General features: G+C 36.3%; 1 protein-coding gene across 2 annotated transcripts in view; it reads right to left on the bottom strand.

Moving 5' to 3' along the window:
* PSME4 (proteasome activator subunit 4) overlaps positions 1–23120 on the bottom strand; it is a 69013-nt gene that overhangs the window by 11768 nt on the left and 34125 nt on the right. For both annotated transcript variants that reach the window (XM_030022135.2, XM_041125156.1), the window contains 21 exons: positions 14318–14373; positions 13154–13210; positions 12908–12963; positions 12727–12825; positions 12165–12227; positions 11907–12002; positions 10935–11066; positions 9243–9452; positions 8412–8548; positions 8037–8090; positions 7057–7186; positions 6314–6395; positions 5611–5764; positions 5032–5101; positions 4159–4284; positions 3654–3806; positions 2785–2889; positions 1835–1926; positions 1313–1444; positions 435–643; positions 40–125 (listed from right to left, as the gene is read on the bottom strand). In XM_030022135.2, the coding sequence (XP_029877995.1) occupies positions 40–125; positions 435–643; positions 1313–1444; positions 1835–1926; positions 2785–2889; positions 3654–3806; positions 4159–4284; positions 5032–5101; positions 5611–5764; positions 6314–6395; positions 7057–7186; positions 8037–8090; positions 8412–8548; positions 9243–9452; positions 10935–11066; positions 11907–12002; positions 12165–12227; positions 12727–12825; positions 12908–12963; positions 13154–13210; positions 14318–14373 (2299 nt within the window). The remainder of the gene's footprint in view (positions 1–39; positions 126–434; positions 644–1312; positions 1445–1834; positions 1927–2784; positions 2890–3653; positions 3807–4158; positions 4285–5031; positions 5102–5610; positions 5765–6313; positions 6396–7056; positions 7187–8036; positions 8091–8411; positions 8549–9242; positions 9453–10934; positions 11067–11906; positions 12003–12164; positions 12228–12726; positions 12826–12907; positions 12964–13153; positions 13211–14317; positions 14374–23120) is intronic.

Genomic DNA, 23120 nt, shown 5'->3' with positions numbered 1-23120 from the left:
AATCAAACATAACTAATAAAGGAGCATTAAAGCATATACCTTGAAAAATAAGGGTAAAAGCTGGAGTTGCTCTGTGACAGCTGTAGAGAAGGACCGCCCTGCACTTGCCATCAGCCACTTCAAAACTGTTTTTATAAAGAGAAATAATCACTGATTAAGAAGATAAAAACCCAGCAATAATCCCAAAACAAGTTATAGACTAAATTTATTCCAAGAATCACTCGTGAGATTTTCAGACATCAGAGTGGACCTATACTGGTAGTTAAGTTTGACCCTGTAAAGGTGACTTTATAAACCTCAACCCTAAAACAACAGATAGCTTGTTACACAATTTCTCCTCTCAGATCTGTGCTGCTTTGCAACTGTATTATTTGCAGACCTCAATCATCATGTCCTAAAATACCCCCATTTCTTAACCTCATTAAGCAACTCACTAGTTTTCAAGAGTTTAATGCCCTGAGTTCGCTCATCTTGTTCACCAACTCCATTCTCTTCCATAACATGATTCTGAATTTCTTCATCTACTTCCATGAGGGGTTTAAGATTTTCAAGTATCCGGGTAGTAAATTCATGGACACGAGGAGATTTAGTCGCAGCAGTATTTGGCAAGGAAACATCTATCATGAATATGTAGGTCAGAACACTAAAAAAGCAAACAAGGAAAGCAAGAACATACAGTCAGCATGACTACTGTCTACATAACATAGCGAAAAGTGATCTGAGATCAATTTGTTGAACTTTGAAGTTTAATACTTATAGAAAATTTCCTCTTATCTTCACTTCAAAGTTATTTAAAAACAAATGTTTTTCAAATATCCTCTTTGTAGACATTTGAATCAAGCAGGGTTAGACAATCACTAAGCTACAACCCCCCTCTCCTCCAAACAGATCTGCAACTAGTTTCTAAGTCACTAAAATGCTCTCTAAAGGACTCCCTGTAAATTTATGGCTTATTAGGGCTTAGACACAGTAAGTTTGGGTTGTGGTGGTGTTTTTGATGGGGTTTTTTTGGGGGGGGCTTTTTTGTGGGTTTGAGGCAGGGGGGCAGGTGGTTTGTTTGTTGGGGGTTTTAAGAGCTTTAGGCATATCATGCATAAACATAACAGGCCATATAAAATAAAAGACAAAAATACAGAAGTCATCTGAAGTTTCTGAAGCAAGTCTGTTAACAATAATTTATCTGATGTCTATTAACCAGTATTAACGCACAGAAACAAGCAGTCACCACTTCAGTGTAATTATTTAGATACTCAATTACCCCCAAAAAATTAAGAGAAAAAAACCCCCAAGAACTGCAGAAGAGAACACTGACCTTCCTATTCTCTCTCGCACGTTTTTGTAAACCTGCGTGAGTTTAGGTTCCAAGTACTTCAGCAGTCTGTGCAACAGCTCTGGTACTCTCCATTCTTGCTGTGCAAGGCCACCTTGCAGTACATAAAGTCGGCTAGGAATCAGAACAACTTATCTTTAGTCATACAAAATTGTTCCTGCCTTCCCCAGTACCCCCCAAGCCTTGTTTTGGTATGTTTTGTGTGTGTCAATGCATAAAAGTGTCTGCATGAGTTGCATGCAAAGATGGGTAAAAATTACAGAACGAAACAACAGCACTGCTGCTACACCAGTACCAAACTTTCACATTCTGTTAACTAGATTTAATTACATAAAAAAATAACAACAAAGAAACTGCCACTGTGTGGGGAAAGCTAATTGGAAAGCAGCGCTTTTGTTCCCTGCTTCTACAAGCCAGCTGGCACAATATGCTCTCAATACATTTTATCCATGCTTTATTTCCTTCTTTATTCAGCCACAATAAAACAGTTAAAATTAATTTTACCATGCATCTACAAATGATCCTCCTTCACCACTCAATGGAGATTCCAACAGCAATTCAAATAACCAGTGCAGTTTCCTAGGATCTCTGCTCTCCTGAAAATAAAGGGGTATCAGAAATATAAGCAAATAGGGCATTTTTTAAAAGTAAATAATGTATAAACAAGGACAGTTTTGACAGATTTTCTTTGCATCCCTTGGGTTTATTCTGTTAAGCAAGTGCAAAGTTAAAGATCTTTTCACAATGAACCTCAATAGTAGGAAAACCCAATGAAGCTACACACTTTTTTAACTATTTGGTAAATACAACGGTAGGAATAGAAGGAATTTCAGCTTCATTTTTGACCTATATGAATAATCATGTCTGAATTTTGCTAATTAATTGCCAGGGTTCTGGCTGACAAACTACGCTGAATTTTGCTGAGTGATTTCAAAGAATCACTGATCCAAGATATTTGTGGCCTATCCTTTACCCTGCTTCTCAGACACCACAACTCCCCAGTCCACCACAGTGTACAGAAATCTTACTGTATGTTAGAAAATAACCTGAGACTTAATTTTCACAGCATAATGCTAAGCTGCACACTTTTAAAGCAAGAAAAATGTGTAATTTGAGTGCAAAAACTCCCACAAAAATTGAACACATTGCAAGCATACACAATAACATCACTCACTAACCTTATACAGCTCTTCTGAAATATTTAAAAATAAAACTAAGGCTTTATTTCCTTTCTAAAATGTTATGTTTGTCTGCAAAATGCAGAAGGGAACAAAATTTCCAGAAAAGCTATGAGATGTTAAATGGAAGTTATTTTTATACTGTATTTACAGTTCTCAGTTTTAGCTGATAAAATATACCCAAATACCTCTGTTCATAAGGCTCTTATTTACATATTATCTGTAAAACTTGACCATCTGGATATAGCTTTACAAGACTAAAAATGGGGTACTTACACAGGAGGTTGCTATGCATGTGCCCCAATCATTATACGTTTCCACTGTAATGTTGGATAAAGCTGTTCGAAGCAATGGACAGAGAAGCTTCCAAAGTTTTTCCACCTGCTCAGCAAAAAGGCAAAAGACAAGATTTGTCTATTTAAGAACAAAATGGCTGTCTAACCTCTGTGAAGCCAAATCCTTCCATCTTTTCAAATCGTGGAAAAACAATACTGATTCTGGAAGCAGCTACAATACGCTATTTAAAAAAGGAAATAAATACTATCAGAGGTTAAGAATTTAGGAATCATTTTAATTTCGTTTACAAGGTGTTTAGAAATACTGTGGACTACATATGCACCATTTTCATGGTGATTTAAGTACAATTGTATCAGAGACTGCATACACTTTGCTTTTGGTAGGATAGCAGTTTTGTATACCCCAAGGACTTCTCCCCCCCCCCGATTTTACAATTTCTTTTTTTTTTTTTCATTAAGGAACTGATTGTCCCAGAATTATTTTTCAGCACAGGAATTCATTTAAAGACAATCTAGGCAGCTAGGTCTAGACTAAAGATGTAGTAGTCCGAGGTGGACATAAGCACTTATTCCAACTGGAAATTACAAACCATGTCAGCTTTGCTATCTCTTTACCAGCAAACTGTCCTTACTTTTAATCTTGAAGCATTTCACTAACACCTAGTATTATATAGGCACCAAACCAAGCTATGAATTGTGCTCAAAGTCTGGCAATGAAGCACATTTTCCAGTCCTTTCTTGGACATAGGTGACACATTAAAAGCCTTCAACTTCATGCATTTAATTTGTTTAATAATTCACACTTATTCCTTAACTTCCCTGAATCACTCAAAAATACTACTTCAGCACCTTCTCAAATGTCCAGTGTTTAGAACCTCTTATTAAGCCAGCTATAATTTCAGCTACACATCTCTGGGTGCTTTCATGAGAGTCTGCCACAAGTTGTTCTAAATGGGGCTGAAGAACTGGCAAGAAGGCATCATCAAAGTTTCTGAAAAGGCCCTGTAAAACAAGATGTGAAAGTGTCTTCAGTAATTATCCAACTAAACCATTATCTTTGTAAGAAGTACATAAGATTGTGAAGCACTTGAGATTTGAATATCCAGGAAGTTAAATTACTTTGCTTTTGTAACGGAATTATATACAAGTGTCCTATGTACTTCTATATTACTCTAAATGTGTTTCCCTTAGTAGTTAATCAGAAAAGAGGATTAATAGGATTAATCATAGCAGCATACCTTTAAAAAATCAACATTTTGCAACAGTGGGATATAAGCCACATAGTGTGTGGCTCTTCCACACTTTGATAATTACCTACAAAATAGAAGCAATTTAGTTATTGAACTCTAGTTACCTTGAAGAGGCAAAATCTGCGAGGATTAAATTTGTCTTTTCCTTTTCTGTCTTCTAAAGACAAAAATTTTATTAACTGCTCAACAAACTTGGGATCAGAAAAGTGATCATATATAATTTGTTCTGCCTGTAAGAGGAAAAAAAAATAAGAATTAGCTTTGAGGTGCTTGATTGTCACAGTGACACCCGAATCTTTCCAAGTCCCATTTTTCATTTTAATTCTATTTTTGGCAAAAATCATGCCTTGGTTATCTATTTCCCCTTCATTTTATAGGGCATACTGGGTAATGTTTTGCCAGACTCCTGATTTTTATTTTCATTAATGACCTTGTATTGTCTTTCCTTTCACTAGCACAACCCCTACAAAGTAGTCATTCCCCCTGTCATTAATTACCTTGTTCTAAACTCTGATAAAGATTTGAAAGGGAGCAAGAAAGTGCTCATTAATACAATTATTCCATGATCACTGACAAAGAAGCTGCAATACATTAAAACAGTAATTTCTTCTTGTATGCTAACACAGTAAGTGTGAAAACAAAGTAGAAAAATATGATTGAAAATGTCTTGTGGGGATCTAGGTTTCAGAATAGTTATCACTTATTGCTTGTTAAAAGCATGATTATATCCACACAGCCATGAAACTGCATAGATGAGTTCAATCTCCAGCTTGGTTTGCAATCAAGCAAAACAAATCTGTTTACACACATTTTACGTAAGCACTCTCTAAATGGCAAGCAATACTTAGAGTAAGAGAGAAAAGGGGATTTGAGCTGCACGTTATCTCCACAGTAATCTGTGGACAATATTAAAAAAAAGAAAGGAGGAAAAGTAGTATTAAAAAACCCACACAACTGAAACACACTGAAACCCTTACCTCTGTCAGCTCATCTCTCCTTCGCCCAAGCTTTGGTTGATACTCAACTGGAGCATAAACTGTCATAGTTCTGAATATTAAAAAAAAATAATACAGTAACACATTTCAAAATAAAATAAAGCTTATGATTATTTTCTATATTCTCTATATTAAATAGGATTTATCATCAACTCCAAAGGAGCGAAAATTAAAATTTACAGCAAAAAAATTAAGTCTGTTATTACAAAGGTTTTGCTACAGCAAGCAATCCAGAATTATTAGTGATCAAATACTCTGCATATTTCACAACGATATAATTTTCAAACATGCATACTTCATTTTAAAACCAGCAGTTAAATAGCCATATAAAATATGTGTCTACAGTACCCACAAAACCCAGAGAGAAACAGGTAGGAAACAAATAATTAAAAAAAAAACCAACACCCCCCCCCCCCCCAAACCCACCCAGAAGTGGGACAACAAGCAAGAGGCACAAAGGGTGAAATAAAAAAAATTAAACCTAACAAACATTATTTAATTTCCCACGGGGTTTTTTCTGCTGACTCTCACAATTCTATCTTAATGCTTAATGATACTCACTGAGGCCAGGTATAATATCCCCAGTGTGTTTTCTCCACAAAACAACATGACTCCCAAGCTTCCTTAGTCTTTGGTAAACTCTGACTGTCATAGTGCAGCCACTGGTTATCCGGTCTGTCCCCAGCCTGAATGCTGGAAGGCTTAGGGTTTCCACCTGGTTAAAGAGGAATTTATACTCTATCAAAACTTGCTCATTAACTGTCCCAGCAAATGTTACGACTTACTTTCAACACAAGATTCTAAAGAGCTTTTATGTCTCCCTCACCCCAATCAAATCTGTACAGAGATTTGCCCTAGGAAATTAAAACACTAACAGTAATAGAGATTCCTTTAGTAATTTATATCATGTGCCATTTGAAATGATTAAAAAAAGAATAAAAAGGAAATACACATATTATTCTCACAAATTATAAGGCTTTCTGAAAGGAGAATGACCATATCTCTCTGAAGTTCTAACTCACTTCAAATAAGTGAAATAAGTGAAAGCTTAATACACACTTGCACATGTAAAACTGTTTTTAAAAAAAAAAAAGAAACAACTGAAAAATGACCAACTGTATTACCTATTTTGTTTGCTTTGGACATTAACAACCAGAGAGAAGTGAAAAGCTTATGATTCTATGTTTAATTTAACCAGAAATATATGCTTTTAAAAAAATTTTAGGCTAAATGTAAGACATTTCTCATATTAAATAAAACTTACTTATTTCATAAGGACAGATGGGCACTTTCTTGTGTGTTCTCTTAAGCTGCTTAAGAATACCAGCCACAGCTGAGATGGCCACCTAAAAGAAAAAAAATCAGCATTAATGTACCCATTCCACACGCTTACCTCCAAAGGGATGTGTCTAATCATCTCATCACAGACACATTTTAAGCCAGCTACTCAGGGCCCTAAAAAGCCAGTGAACATTACAGTGAACTTTGTCACCCCAGTGGCTGATACTTCCCATAAAGAAGTAAATCTCACTCATTTCAGGGGATACAGGACATGACTTAAGTGTGACCTTTATAGCCCAGAAAAACCTCCCCACTAATCATTTTCAGGAAAAAAAGGAGGTGGCCATTACTTTCAAGCCTCACTGAGGCAACAAGCAGAATGAAAGGTACAAATAAAACACATAGATGGCTCCCTTCAAGTAATAAGCTACAGATGGAAAAACAGACATCTGCAAAAGAAAGTCTGCAAAAGAATTCTGAAGTAAGAATTAATAGGTACATTCCAAGTTTTCACAGTTTACAGACTTGACACTGTACGTCACGGCTACAGCACTGCCAAGACTGTCATCTTCTTGGATTAGGAACTTTTGTACGCACGCATGGCTGGAAGGGCGAGAAGGAATGTACACCTCAGCTTTTGTGTTTTATCACAGCAAAACACCACAAACATCTGACCTAAACACCAATGAGCAGCAAAACAAAAAGATATAATTATGTTGGTTTTACCTTACGAACTACAATTGCATCATGGTTGAGACACTGCACAAAAAATTTTATGGCACGGACAGGCAGTATCCTATCATCCCTCAGGAGCAGAGACAGAAAACCAATACTTATGTGCTCGAACTTCCAGGGACTAAAAAAAAAAAAAAAACAAAAACAAAAAACCAAAAAACCACAACACCCAAAATATTCAAAACAGACAGTAAGGAGCATAGTTGCATGTACTGTTTTTGCACAGAAATGATTATACGTATTAAGATTATGTAAATATGTTTGCACTAACATAAGTAATGTTCTATGTCACTGCTATAGTCAACAAGCTTAACTGTCATTTAGGGAAACCTCTAGTGTTCTGGGAACACACAAGTGCAATCAAACATATTCAGTTAACAGTGCCTTTTTGATCTTGGCATTTCAATGTAAAATACAGACCTATAGGGATATTCTTTTAAAGTTTTTAAAAAGAAGTATTATGCTACCAATTAAAATCTATTTGGACGCCAGTATTATGCAGACAGAACCTGAGCTTTTTTCCCAGAACAAAAAAATATTAAAAAAATACAACAGGTCAAACTAATTAATGAGAAAGCTTAACACCTTATATTAACAAATCAAGCTCCCAGTGAAAAGAAATTCATGACTCATTCACTTCTTTACCTAGAAGACAGTAATGCAAGATTCCCCTATATTGGCCTTAATTTTCCTGTTTGGGCAAGGCGAATCCATAAACAAAAGCATGAGGACCTCCAGAAATTCAATTTCTGCAGATACTTTTGCAAAAGCCCTCCAAGAAACTAGCCAAAATCCATTTTATGCAAGACTGCTACTGACATACTGCTTTAAGACAATTACCTCGAGAGTAGAAAAATATTACTCAATTCTGGTCATGCTAACTGCACTTCTTGATGCAATTGGTATTTATTCATGTAGTCACCTCCAATCCACCCCCAAAAAAATTCTCATGCACAGAAAGGGAGACTTACAGATTTCTTTGTTCCACACAGTCCAGCAGCATGTTGACCAAATTTTCATAGTTTCTGAGGGAAAAAGAGGGAATCATCAACCAGACAATACTGAGAGAACCGTTTAAAAATAGTGTTAACAGTGCCTCAACAAAAGGTGGGTTAAGGCAATGCAGTAAACACAGCACCAACTGGCAGGACAGGGAAGAGGAAAGAAGGAAATATGAGTGTAGAGGAGAGAGGCTGCCAAGTCAAGAGAGAAGACACACCACAACAATTCTTGGGCATTCTGAATTTGTTGAACTTAAGATTTAGTTTAGTAATTTTGGATTATTACATTTAATGTACAGTAAATATTAGACAGTATAAGCTGGTGTTCAAGGAAGTTCAACTTACCGCAGAGCCTCAGCATTCTTTTCTTTCTGTCGCTGAATTCCTAACTGAATTTCTTCTGAACGAAGACCTGTGAAGTTTGAACCTGGATGTTCCGATTTTTGCAGCATGACAGCTATCTCAATGCATTTCTCCGGAACCTATTGACAGAGAATGCAAAGATTTGGGACTGAGCAGCAACTTAAAGTTTTTAATGTTTGTTTCTGTTTTGAAATTAGCAGAGTGCAGAATTTCCTGTCTACATAGACAAGTCTGTGAAGAAGCAGGGAAGACAGCTATTGTGCTCACACAGCAGAATTATTTCTCCAAGTAAATGTTTTATTCTATTTTAAAATAAAGGTAAAGACAAACTTCAGTATTTCATTAAGCATGAAAATGGTTTAAAAAAGATTTTTATTGATTAGCACTCATTCTTTAAAATAAGTACCATGCCATTTATCCCACTAATTAGGCAAGAGGCAGTTGTGTAATAAGTGCTGTGTGTTAGCACAGTGGGATGACACTACAAATACTGACGATGTTAATTTGATGATATTGTCCTACCAATACACATCTTCACACCTGATCAGCATGACCCATGCTAATTAACACTGAGAGGCAACTTAAAACTTCCTTTCTGTAACAAGCTTCTTAGAGGTTAACAAAAAGTTACAAATTCCAATAGTATTACAGGAAGCTCTGTTACTTCTGTCTGGAAAAAACATGTCTACATTTCTCCATAACAGAAAGCGGAATGCTAACACTAACTCCAACAATGTACATGAGTCTCAAGCATTTACGTAATCAAATGCTCTCAGAATCCAAGACATTAATACCAAGCAATCTGTCACTTACTGCAAAATCCAATCCAATTGTTTCATACTGCCTATGGATTTTTTCTGCTAGGTCATCAAAGAGTCTAACTATGGATGGTTTTTCCAAGGACATAGCTTTGCTAAGACCAGAAGAAACAATTGCTGGCCACGTCTGTGCAATACAATCCCAATCATGAAGATTTGCCAAACATACTCCACTGTGATTTCCAAGTAGACAATATAAGGCACCCTGTAAAATGAAAGATCTAATTTTAGAAAACTAAAGCATTGTTCATATGTAAGTGATATCTATCTACATAAGCATGCACCCACACAGAATAAAAATTAATCTTCACATTACCAAATCATTAAAATGTACCATAAACATTCAGCTATGTGGCCTCATTGTCAAAATACTGAAGATTTTTCACAGAATCCTCTTCACGCTAAAGAGCCATTTTAATAAGATGGAAAGCCCTGCCAATTAATTTATCCACAGAATGGCTGATTTCTGAATTACATTATAAAGGAGATTATTCAGTGATCAAGTACCACACCTGGCCTTTCTGTGAACTTATTCATGTTTGGGCTGCAGGCAAATAATAATGCTGTTAACTAGGCATCTGAAATGACACCAACTGAACAGGATGTGGGTAACTACTGGACAGGACACAACAAACTGGTGAACGTGACAGGTGATTGTGTGAGAAGCTGACAAGAGTTACACACAGTGAAACAAAGGGGGGTTGGATTTCACGGGTGATTAAGTGGGAGTTATGGGGAAATTTGAAAGGAAGCCTTGGGGACCTTTTGGAGAGCAGAGTCTCACAAGAAAAACAGTGCCTAGGTAGCCACATCAGTCATATCATATAGGCTAAGACTGCCTGGTAGCAGTATCAGAAATACCAAATTCAGGTATGGTAGCAAATGCTCTAAGTGTAGTAAAACTGGGACCATTTGGGAAAAAGTAACTAGGCATGGGTTGTGTATCTGGAAAGAGACAGGGATAGAGAAAGGGAGGTACAAGGATGGCAGAAAAAAATAATAAGAAACAAGAAAAGGGATAATAGGATATGCAAACAATGTAATCATGTGCTGTCTGATAGTCCCTGTCAGGGAGCTGGAGCAGGATAGTAAGCCATAGCTGTTATTCTGACCATAGGACAAGAGTCCAACTTGCCTCTGTGGCCAGGAGGACTGAGGGGGGTGCAGAGGAAAGAGGTGAGCGTGATGCATTCGAACACCTGGACAAATAGGTTGCATCCTGGCATCACTGCGTTAGCACCATTTCTAGGCCTGACAGCATCAGCAATTATCCCCCACTTCATAACAAAACCCACCTGATTTAGTATAACTTTTTTGGCTGATCAACTTTTTGTCTAGTTCACACTATTTTCTTGTACTGCTACAGCTGACAGAACTGCTTAACGAGTTTTACCACCTTGGACTATAGCTTCTCAGTTTCCATTTCATAATTTAAAAATAAGTGTTAACATTTTTGTAATAGCCGAATACACAATGAAATGAGGAACATATATAAACACAAAATTTCTCTTGAAAACTGATCTGATCCTAATCCAAATAATTCCTTACACTAGTCATGCATAAACTATATGCCATGAAAATATCAAGAGTCACACCAAGAAACAAGTAAATCCTGCTTTCACCATTAAAAATTCTCCTATAAAAACACTTTCAAAAGACAGACATGAAAAAGTTAATGAGACAGTACTTTAAATTGCTTCTGAGTGACATCTTGCCGGTCTGGACGCAAGAACTCCAAAACCAAGGGAATGATATCTCTGCAACAAAAATTGTACGTTCCCAAAGCTGTGAAAAATGCTTGCTGAGCTTTACTTCTGACCTGTGGCAAGAGAGACATTACGAGAAAGTCTTCTGAATCAAAAATATACTATGCAAAAATAACATCCTTATCCATTTCAGTTACTTATGCACAGAGTTTACATGAGGTATTTGTGCACAGAAACAAAATTATTTGTAGAAGGTTGTAAATAGCATGCTTCCCCTCACCCTTGTTGACAGTTGTTTATAAAAAGTTACTTCTTGTTTCTAGCATTTACTTGAGAACAGCTACAAAGTCAAAGAAAATTCTTTATGCTGCCAAAACCAGTCAATGTGTTTTTAAGACAATTTGAAAAGCAAACAGCTAGAAAAACAGATGCAGTTAGCGTTACTCTAAAGAGCCTGTAGACATGTGGATGGATCTGAACTTACATACACACATGGAGTTCCCACTGGGCAAAGAGTTCACAATCCAACTATCGGCACGCTTGTTTTGTCTATTTTTAAGAACTAGGATGCCATCATAGCTACTACCTAAAAGTAGACTTAGCTTTTCAAATAGTATCATGAATCATATAATCACATCTAAAAACCTCAATCTGGTATATTTTTATTAATTTTAATTGAATTATTGTTTTTAGAAACTTAAAATTAAGTCCCTCAAAAAATTTAAAATTTGTAACCTAAGTTGGCAGCCTCTCCACTCAGTTAAGTCCTCTATTTGACAAAGAAGGGGCTTAAAGGAAAACCTCTTTCAAAATTGGCAACTAATGCAAATGAAATAAGTAAATATTTTACATTGCCATGGAAACAAATTGAAAAGTGAAGACCCTGAAAACATAACTTGAAGAGATCAACAAAAAACTCCATATATTTCAGTTTAAAAGGGGTTGTTCCTTACCTGACCATATGAACTTGTGGACAAACACAAAAGATCTCTGATCATCTCCTGGTGGGAAGTTTTATATTCACAGCCTTCCATCGTTAGTGTTCTCAGCTAAATTGCATAGAAAACACAAATAAAGGACAGATTGTTTTTACATTTCACACATGTAAGAGAAACACTAGTGCAGGATTATTGCACCTTTTGCTAAATGACAACGTAACAGATCAGCTTTTCAGGTAAAGTGGCTAGTGAAGATTTAAGTGAAAGTATTACCTCATGCTGCAACATAACTCTGTCTATCAGCAAAGCTCTGATATGCTGTTTCTTTCCTTGAAGCTGTAAACAAATGCATAATTGGGTTTAGATTTCAGTATTCATATTAGCAATTTGTACTGACTGAATTCCCCATGTATTCTTTTTTGTCTAGAAACAGGCAAATTTCATGTAGAAATTCTTCTTGGCAGACAACCTTGATTATTTTGCCCTGGTAAAGTTTTTTTATTTGCCTATTACTCTGTAAGCAAAACGAAGCTCTGGTCACAGAAATTTCTCGGTTAACAAGGACCACAATGGAGCATCATGCCAAATCTCAGACTTTGGTCCAAGGATATATGCAAACTGAGGGTTACTACAGTTCAGAAATGCTAAGCTATTTGCTCATAAGATTTCCAAATAAAAGTACAAAAGCACTGCAAAACAATATTCTTATAAAGGAATTAGATTTCAAAATTATGAAAACTGATTAGGACAGTAACAAAACCATGAAAAAAGTCCTTCTGAAAATTAGGAACTATTTCCATCCCTCACCTAAGCTTTACAAAGAAAAATCACTGACCCTGTTCTCCATTGACTTTTTCACTAGATTAAAGCTTTTCCATCGTGAATCAAACTCATGCTTGTGAGATCCTTGGAACTGTAAAACATCACTAATAATCTGTAGAAAGAAAATATGACAAAGAGTGATTATTTTGCAAAACAAGTAATCTTGTCTTAAGTATTACAAATTATAAGTATACCTTTATTATTAGAAATAAAGACTTGGTATCATCTTCTGAATTATCAAGTATATAGCCTGCAATTGGAAGAAAAATAATTTATTATCAGACAGGAAAAGAGCTTTAAAAATTAAACAATAATTTTATTTCTATAAAGCTTGAATTTAAGAATTATAGGCAAAGTAGACAAAACAAGTTCCTCATCTATAAAATTATACTTAAAAGCACAACACAGTACTTTTTAGACAGAGGAGTGGTTAAACTTACGCAGCAATTTCCTTGTAACCCTTGCAATTGTTTCTCGATAATTCTCTCTTGATAAATCTACAAAAAATGAAATATTTTTTTCTTTATTATACAGTACCATAAAAAGCAATTTATAGATAAGTAAACCAGTGGAAAGCCAGAGCAGACTATTCAGAAATGGCAGTATGGCCTATTATAAAAATAACCACCTCGTTATATCTAAGGACACCACTCTCATAGGGCCTTCTTTGGTTTATCAAGTCAACAGTATGGTTTCTATAGATATATAACCTTCTTTATCTGCCTTGACAGTTGGTTTCATTTCTAACCACAGATTGAGGCAGATTATTTAGCATATGAAGAACGAGTAACACAGTAAGCAGGGTAAAGAAGAAAGTCAATAGAATACAGATTTTACCTATCAGGTGACAAAGCCAGCAAAAAACTGGGGACTTACTCCCCTTCAATACAAGGAGGGCAACAGACATTCCCAACTTAAACAACAAAAAATGCAGAAGAAAGAAGGATCAATGATACAAGCAGTCTCCTTGGAAAGTGTTAAAGCAGAAAAATCTTAACTGCTGCAAAAGACCACTAAATAAACGCCCATTCTCTGTTATGTGTTATATGGCTACAAACTCACCACTTGCAAAATAACAGACCAGATTTTAGAGGAGGTATTAAAGCACCTAAAACCATTTAATAGTCTGATAGCAGTCACTGTGTGTCTCACTACACTATTTAAATAGCCCATCTTCATTTGGAACATGGTGAAGAATACACACAAAGCCTGAAAAACGCAGTTTTCTTCTAATGGAGCTGTCACAGCCTTTAGCAGGTTATGCCTTGGTTCCTTCTGTCTCTCAAGTGCAGTCCTTGGGTGACGGGTGTTGCTTTCTGCACCCCTCATTTGCATGGAAGTACAAGGTCCCAAACCATTCTGGACCTGAGGGCTGGACCTGAGCTCCCATTCCCAGCCATATTACTGCAGCAGATTTGTATCTTGTATACCATCGCTGAAGATGAAAAGGTGTGTACACAAGAACACCTGTGTTGGCCAAAAAAGCCCATTTACTGAGAAGAATCAGAATTATGGTCTCAGAAAGAAGCTACTGTTTTTACAGCAGGAAAAAAAAAAGAAAACAACACTTACAACCTGTCTGAACAGAATTAGGACCTACTTACCATATTCAACACCAGTGTACAGTTTTGTCTCTTCCAAAGACACCAGACTTGGGACCCTGCATGAAAACAAACCAAGTATTACTATGCATTATGGAAATAATTGACTATGTGAATTTCATTGACATTTAATTCATTTTAACAAGTTAAATTTCATGCCAGTAGCGCCAAAGATGTTTGGATTTAGTAATAGTATGCCTCAGTTCTAACGTTCATAAATCAACCATACCTATGGGTCAGACTGTTTTTGAGAGACAAGTACACCATAAAGACACCACCTTGAACCAGAACCTCGTCAGTTCTGTTAAACAGCCAGAGATTTGGTCTCATTGTGAAACCTATGAACACACTCATCAAAACAAGCATGGCTCCTCATTGCCTTAGTCTAGGAAAGACAGGTGAATTTGACTGCTGAGGCAGAATCCTTTCCTGACAAGTTAAGCCAATAAAGGTTTTCTGACCTTGGTCCTTTCTTTATAAAGTAAAGAAATGTACCCATTATCTACAGAAGTCCTACTTCTTGCTATATGAAGTTCACTATTAATAACCATACCAAAAAAATAAAGCCATGCTTCTTCCAGGATTTGGGTCAAACTTATCCATCCAAAATATTTTTTAAAAAAAGTGAATTCTTAGTCTTTGTGGATTTGCTTTTATGCAACCATGCAAAAAAAATACAGACTCAGTTATCACATGCCAATGAATTTAAAAGACATAAGAACATACCCTACATACACTTGGGTCTTTTGGCGGGGTGGGGATGTGTTTTGGTTATACGGTTTTTGTTTGGTTTTTTTTTTTTTTAAACCTACAGTCTTACCCCCTAAAACATTAAGATTGACAAATTCAAGCTTTCAAGGACAAAATGCACCAGTGTATTATATTAAACAAATAGTATCAGCAAGTAATCCCTATAAAAATGATCTTCACATAAAATTGCATTGACAGTATAATCAGAACAAAGCTAACTGAAGCAATGCGAATCTACTCCTATTACAAATGCTAAATAACACATCAGAAAACTCTAGATCCAATATCTGAGCATGCGCTATGAGATACTAAAATAAATTTTCAGATTTCAAGCAATGGCAAACTTCTATCTGTCAGAACCAGAAATAAGGGTCATGTTTCTCCTGTATAAGTGAACACATTAAAACATGAGTGCTACAATTATTGTGCTGATTAGATGAAGGAAGAAAACTTGCAACCAAAAATTACGTAAACTGACTTCGCAACCCTTGTAACAGTCACATCTACACCAAAAAAAGTCAAACTGAAATGTTTTTTTCTTAATTGATTTAAACATCAAGTGAAGTCTTAATTTCATTTTCCTCATTGTATTTCTCGTAGTGCCAGGTTAACTGGAAAATAAGCCATTCCAAAAATCTTCCCACTTTTTTTTCCCCCAAAACTCAGCACTGGCATAGGTGCTTAAGGTACAACTTGGCCACTAATACAATTTCCAAAATATCCAACATCAATCCAGTACTTTGTTCCTGAATAAATAAATATAAAGTTTCTATGGTCTCACACACTTGCTCTTTTAGAATAATCTACATGATTGACTTTGAAAGTGTTTGCTATATATTTCTCCAAGATCAGATCTTTCCAGTTGGGAAAGTACAGAGAGGGGATATTTCTTCAATTAACATCGGGGGGCGGGGGGAAGAGTGAACCTTCCCACCCCAGATACTATTACTTCTTAAAAAAAGAAGGTAACACATAAATCCAACAAATCTCAGGCAGCTAGACATTAAGCGATTACTTTTTTTTTTTGTACAGGATGCTGGATATGTTGATAGGTAAATGAGTTCACAGTAATATTTTCTACAGTATTTTAATGTATTTTTACCCTTAAACACAAATTAAGTTCAAATAAGGCTTTCCTACCTACAAGGCAAGGAAAATTAAAGTGCAATTTCCCAGTTTTCCCTCAGGTAGTCTACAGAAAGATTACAAATCTTCATGCTTCTTTCCCACTCCCAGCAAAATGCATTCAACTGTTCTTTGCCAGCTAGCCAAGTTCTGAATCAAATCTCTAATATTTAAAACAACGGAAAAACAACATTCCAAGCTCTCTCTACACTTCAGGTTCCTGAGCAAACCAGGAGTAACAACTCACCACAGCATCCAGTAATCAAAAGCTAGCCTGGTATAGTCCTTACACGCACCATGACATTACTCCGCAGGCAGAACCATTTATTTCAACAAGGCTACTTTATGTTCAAAACCAACAAAATTTTATAGCTGGCCCACAAACTAAGATCCATGCTAGTAATATTCAGCATTGTAAGTGTCAGCCGCTGAGCCAGAGAAAACTGTGTTTTACTTTGAACACACAAAAGGAAGAGGCATGAAGTGTTTCTCTTAACTTCAGTCAATACTGATCGCAAGACTCTCATGACAATGCTTCATGGAATGTATAAATAATACTGTGCTTCATTCTCTATCAACAGTTTTCAACACAAACTGCCAAGAAAACTTATGAACAAAGAGCATCCAAGATCACAGCTGGAACAGAAATCCCAATTAAACAGAACTTTGAAGAATTCACTCCCTTATTTGCCACAGTACAAAAACTAAAGCACCTTTATTTGAGAAAAATTGATGCACTAAGTTTTTCAACTTCCAGACATTTTACAGAGGACTTTATTCAAGTCTCTGTGTAAATATTCTCCTCAGTATATAAATACAGTTCAGCAATTAGATACAGCTTTTCTGACACAAACAACTTTTAGCATCACTCCACTGAACGAATTGCAGAGGAAGTTTTTCTAATTGCAAAAAAACCCCATGCCACATTAAGGCCTAGATCAAGGGCTGCATCAACCTATTTTGACATAAGAGATTAAGAGACAACAGTCGGAAGGTGAACAAGGAGAAAACAGGGTTACTCACCGTGGAGGAGTAACTGTTTCCTTTTCTGTGTGCAGCTCCCCCAGCAGAGCTGGGAAGTTTCCTGGAGATGCCAAGAGAGGTTAGCTAGCCCTGCCCCTCAGCATACGGTATCACATCCTTACACATTTAAAAGAAGCGGTCTTATCCTTGACCTGCAGTCTGAACACCTTCAGTGAAAGGACATTAAGAAAGGTCCTACCAATGTCTGTAGCAAGAGTAGAGCAATACTGCATCCTAACTAACCAAGCTGCATTTAAGAGGGAGACAAAAACTGGATGTTCTCTGAGTAACCCTGTTTTTGCTTCCCTAAATCAACTGCTTAGTGTTACCTCGTTAATAAGAAGGCTGCAAGGAAGGGAAGCGAAGCAAAAGGGAACTCAGCTGAACACCAGTGAAAGATTTCTCAACCTTAGAGAGCTTTATACTGTCTGCATTTGAAATAATCTTTATTTGCGCACCATTAGAGTCATTATAACAAAAGGACATTGATATCACTTACAATTACAGTGGCCCCTCAAGAAAAAGGGTAGACTGCATGAACAGAAACATTATGTGTATCTGCACACACCTCGTGTGGCAGAGCAACCATTATATTGTATTTCTGCAGGCGCAGAAAAAATTCTGTATTCATTTTTCCCCAACTATATCAGGATAATTCATCACAACTCTGACTCTATGGCTTTGAACACCGTAATTCAGCCACAAAAAACTACTGCCGTTATAAAGGATTGGTCCTCACAACCTCTGGCAGCCTCAACTCCTTTTTTCCCCTTCCCCTTGTAACTATCCATTTTGCATTAAAAAAGTAATTCACAGAACACACCTGAAATTAATGGCATCTCTACTACAGATGAAGAACACTATGTGGAATAATAATATAAATACACACTACTGAGTCATGAAATAGTTTTCTATTAATTTGTTACGCATAGCACTTCAGAAGAATATTCATTCAATCTCCAAAACATATGAAGTTTAAATTCCTTGCTACTTACAGGCTAAAAAATAAAAGGTCAACACCAAGTGCCACTTAGTAAAGTTCTATTTCCTACTGAAATTTAACTATTCTTTTCAGTTCTGAGAAGTTTCAACTACACAGTTTATTTGTGCATGGATTGTGCATAATTTTTCTACTGAATTGCTTGTCTCCTCCCTAAACACCTGCTCATGTATGAAACATTCACAGTAACACTAAGCATTTAAAATAGCATAAGCTATGATTGGGTTTTCAGAAGGATATAAATTATTTGTCATTCATGTAAAACACAAATGAGGATTTTGCTCCCAAAACTGGGAACAAAAAAAAAATATCACAAAGTACACATAAGAACTGCTTGGACTCCAAAGAAGTTGGAGCATTATGAAACCTAAACCATTTATGCTCAGCTTCACTAAACAAGGAAATCACTCTTCAAGCACTTCACAACAGCTATGCTGATGTGTATACCGAGTGTGTGGATGTACACACACACCAACACAGAGTGTATACTTTTGGGTATACTGAGCATACCCAAATCAAGTGTTGGTCAATTTAACAGTGTGTTTTCTGTACTAAATATATCACTTTTCAGTTTGAAGACTACCAGTCATCAAACAATTAAAAAAAGGGAATAAGAGAAACTAATGAATCAACATGAAAACATTAACCTAGATTGACAGGACATTCAAGAAGGCTTAGGTCAATATAGACACTTCTAGATAAACAGAAGTTTGAAACCTTTACTCTAACCAGTACTTATTAAGCCATGAAAATAAGGGCCCAATTTGATTTTGTCTAACAAGGAGAACATACAAGACCAATGCTGGGGAATCTTATTCAGTTTCAGCTTTATCAAACAGCAAATAAAAATTAAAAAAACCCAACAAACAACAGAAAAACTTTGTAAATTGACTATTCAAGAAGCAAATCTATTTTCAATAGTTAATAAATAAAATAAACACAAACTGCTGAGACACAGAACAGACTAATGTTAACAAGAAGAAATTAAGACAGACATTTTGAAATTATTGGGTACTCTCAGATGTTTGACACTGAGGAACAAAAAAAACCTGTAAAAGTCCATAGAAATGTACCAAGTGATTTCCCACAAAACTTTTCAAGATGAAAAGTTTCTGTAAGTGAACAGTGCAACAGACTTTTAAACATTATTTCCATAAAATGGTGTTGATGAATTGTAATACACCATCTATAAACAAAAAAACCAGAATCCTGGGTTCAAAGTACTACTACAGTAAAATGTAGTAGTCTCCACACTAGTGGAGAGGCCTTATATTTGCAACAGCTCTATTCTCCTACTGTAGAAGTAACTTCAAAAGAATTACGGCAACAACAAAACACCAAACAGGAAATAGTTACCATGTTAGCGGAAGCAGTCTCATGCATTCATCTCTGCAATTTACTATAAAGCAGAAAAGTTTAGAACTTCAATCCAGATTCACTCATTTTCTTCTCCCAAAACAGTGCTCATATCTTTTGTTATATTCTCATTCCTCTAGCAGACTGCCACATTTATATAGTACTGTGATTTAAAATCCAACCATCCAAAAAAAACCCCAAACCTCACATCTCATGCATAGGAATTTTATGCAACAACACAGGTCAACTATGACAACCAATAATGAAATAAGCATTTGGCCAGCTTGTGATATCTGTGACATACAGTCAATATATAATTTTCGTAATTAGTCTTCCCTATTGGTGGCAGGAGCAGCCTGCAGGCAGATAGAGTTCACAGTATGAACTGAACCATCATATCTAGTTCATCATCCCGCAACACACAAGGTTTTGAAGTTCATTCTAGCCACATATTTCTTCTGCTGAGGTTCAATTTACATAGCTCCAAGCTCTCCCCCATCTATGTCACTTTCCTTTCAATAAGTGAGCAGCCTAGATGATTATAAAGGAACAAATACTCATCATCTGTCTTTCTTGGCAAGAATCTTCAGGTATCCTTAACCATCAAGATGAAAGAAAATCTAGCAGTTACACCTACTCAGCTCTACTTTACAGCCAGCACAAATAACAATGCTGTACCACACAGTGTGTGATCAGCTATGGTTCATTGGAGTTAAGTGGCATAGAAGGTATGTGACAAGAAATCTCATGTGCCAGTTTGTTTTAGAGGTATACATGTAGAATTCTTTTAACTGAAATGTATCAAGCCATTTACCAATACCCGCATTCAAAAATATTCCTATACTGCCACTTGAGGACAGTGAATATCATCACCACTAGTGGTAAGTACTACCTGTGAATACTCGGTAAGTAAAATAAGGGTATTCTGGGTAACTGACTTAGTTACTTTCAATAAAAACCCTTCAGTTTCAAATCCGAGTGCTTTATGGGCCTTTCCACTATATATAACAGGAACAGGCTTGGGAATGTAAACTGCTATCTTAAAAAAAAATAACGCAGAAACTCACAATACAATAACAATTAAAATCAAACTTTTTTTCTGTTTTAATAGCAAGCTCATCAGGAGACACCTCCTACATTCAAACTGGATATAATGTTATGGACATACAGGATAGAAAGTAGTATTCACAGGAAGCTGTTTCATACTGCTTAAATCAAAAGATATCTACCTCATTACAAATATTCCAGTTATTTCTTTGGAAAGGAAGAGGAGGGAGTAAGGCAGAGGAGAGAACATCTTCCTTCTTGGTGCAATTCCCTTCTGTGATCCTTGCTTACATACAGTAACCCATTAAAACAGAATATACATTTTGTAAGAAGCATCACTAGAACAAACACCATCTGTCCTGGATGGATGAACTCAGCCTCATCTCAAGATGCTAAATTGATATTGTCCTTTATAACTCTTCTTGCCAAGTAAGTTGAATGAACTGACAGGGATCTAACATTTATCTGATATGAAGTGCAACAGGATCTCCTTAAGTATTTAGTCCACCTTACTAGGCCAAAGTACAATCCACTGTGCATAAATGCACTCTACTTCCCTCAAATTGTCTCCTTCATTAAAAATCCGTGTTCCATTTGTGATAATTCAAGTCATACAAAGAATAAGAACTAAAGCTTACTTAAACCAAATTCATTCAACTTCAGTGGGCAAATTCCAGAGTCCTGTGTAAAGTCACTGAAAAGATAAATTGCCTTAATTATGTTCTTAAAAAGCAATGTAAACAAAGTTTGTATGTAAGACCTGCTCACAGTGGGCAGAAGATGTTTCATCAATATGCATAAAGTCTGTCCAAAACCAGATAATGATGGATTCTGAAGCTCTGCAGACATTTAGTAGAATGAACTATTGAGTTCCGAAATTCAGATTATGCGAGACAAGTCTGATTTTGATTTCTTTAGTAACAAATTGATTTCAGCATGTTCTCATGTAAATTGTCTATATTTAATAAGGCAGCACAGAAAACTAACAGAATGAATCAAATCTGCCATAAAGCATACAAATAATTTAGAAATTGATTATAGGCTAATGTCTTAATCTGTACATTAAGAATTCACAGACCTTGCCCAACAATATAAAAAGATGATTCTAAACACCCCACACCAAAACAAAACCAGAGAAAGTCTACACGAACACATTCTAACAACAGCTGCAATTCACTCTTCTTCACACGTGGTGAGGTTCTTCGACCAAATGAAGCTTCAGTTATTGACAACCAGATAGCCTAGACAAGGGTACAAAACTGCTTACTCTTACACAGGTGTTTCTTCCTTGATTAATAGATTACTACAGCTACAACTTTTTTTTTTTTTGTGGTGGCGTTAAAGACTTTTTGGGCCAAGATAGCCTTGTATTTTGAAGTTCAAGAACAACAAATCCTTCTCTTTTGAAGGACCAACACCAGAAACTCTGTCCTTGAACCCATGAGTCACATGAATTGCAAGCGTCTAGTGCTTGCTGCCTAACAGACACCAGGGCAGGATTCAGACTGAATCAAGAAGCAATGCTAACACGCTCCCACATTTTCCCAATATGGACCAGCAGCACATTGATGGTACAGGAACAGTCAATGCCTCCTGAAAGGTGGTGGAGTCCTTACAGATAATCAGCCTGAATATCCTGCACTGCCGCTTTAACTAAAAGATTACTTCCTTGAATTTCTTCCATAGCCAATGGCAAAAGATGGCTTCTGCAAAGCTCCCCAGCTTAACAGATGTTCTCAAGAGGAGCCTCTCCCACTGTACAAGAAGCTCACAAAAGCTAGGCACCTGAAGTAAGGTGTTTGAGACTGCATCAATACTCCTTGGCACTTTTAGTAGCTGGCACTTCGGCAAAAAAATCTCAGCAACGACTTTATAGTCACCAAATACAGACTGCAGCCATAAGCTTAACTGAAAGCCTCCATATTTTAAAGATGATATATAACAACAGGAATACTGGGATCGAACTCATAATTGCCTCTAACATTAATATTTCAACATACTTTCTCAAAGAAGTCAAACCTAAAGCAGCAATCCCATCTATTAAGAAATAGTCCATTTTAAAGCCTGAACTACTGTAATGGAACAGAAAGTTCCTATTACTTCCAAAATGAAAGTTTACTCAAGTGTTGTTGCTAGAGTTCCAGTGTATGCTGGCATCAGCAGCCAGGTTCTGCTCTGACATTATTCACAGGGGTTTGAGCATTCAAATTGGACTTACTTCCTATTTTAATACAAGGAGACAGCCTGCAAGAAGTTAAGTTCAGAATGTTTATGACTTTACTCATTCAGGGTGACAGGAACATTAGTAAGATGGCAGTGCACTATGGTTTGAAAGCTTCTTTTAGAGGAAGGGAAAAACATGAGTAAATGTCTAGCTTCCATTTCCTTTACATGAAGTAGCATCAGCAATGCAGTGCCATCACCTACCTTTTTTAAACATTTTCAGTGTCTTGCACGAAAAAAAAGGACTTAACATTCTTTCATGCTTTAAGTACTCTAATGTTT

Source organism: Aquila chrysaetos, chromosome 8, assembly GCF_900496995.4.
Source record: "Aquila chrysaetos chrysaetos chromosome 8, bAquChr1.4, whole genome shotgun sequence".
Lineage (NCBI taxonomy): Eukaryota > Metazoa > Chordata > Aves > Accipitriformes > Accipitridae > Aquila > Aquila chrysaetos.
The sequence above is the reverse complement of the archived record's forward strand: the minus strand, read 5'-3'. Positions and strand labels throughout refer to the sequence as shown.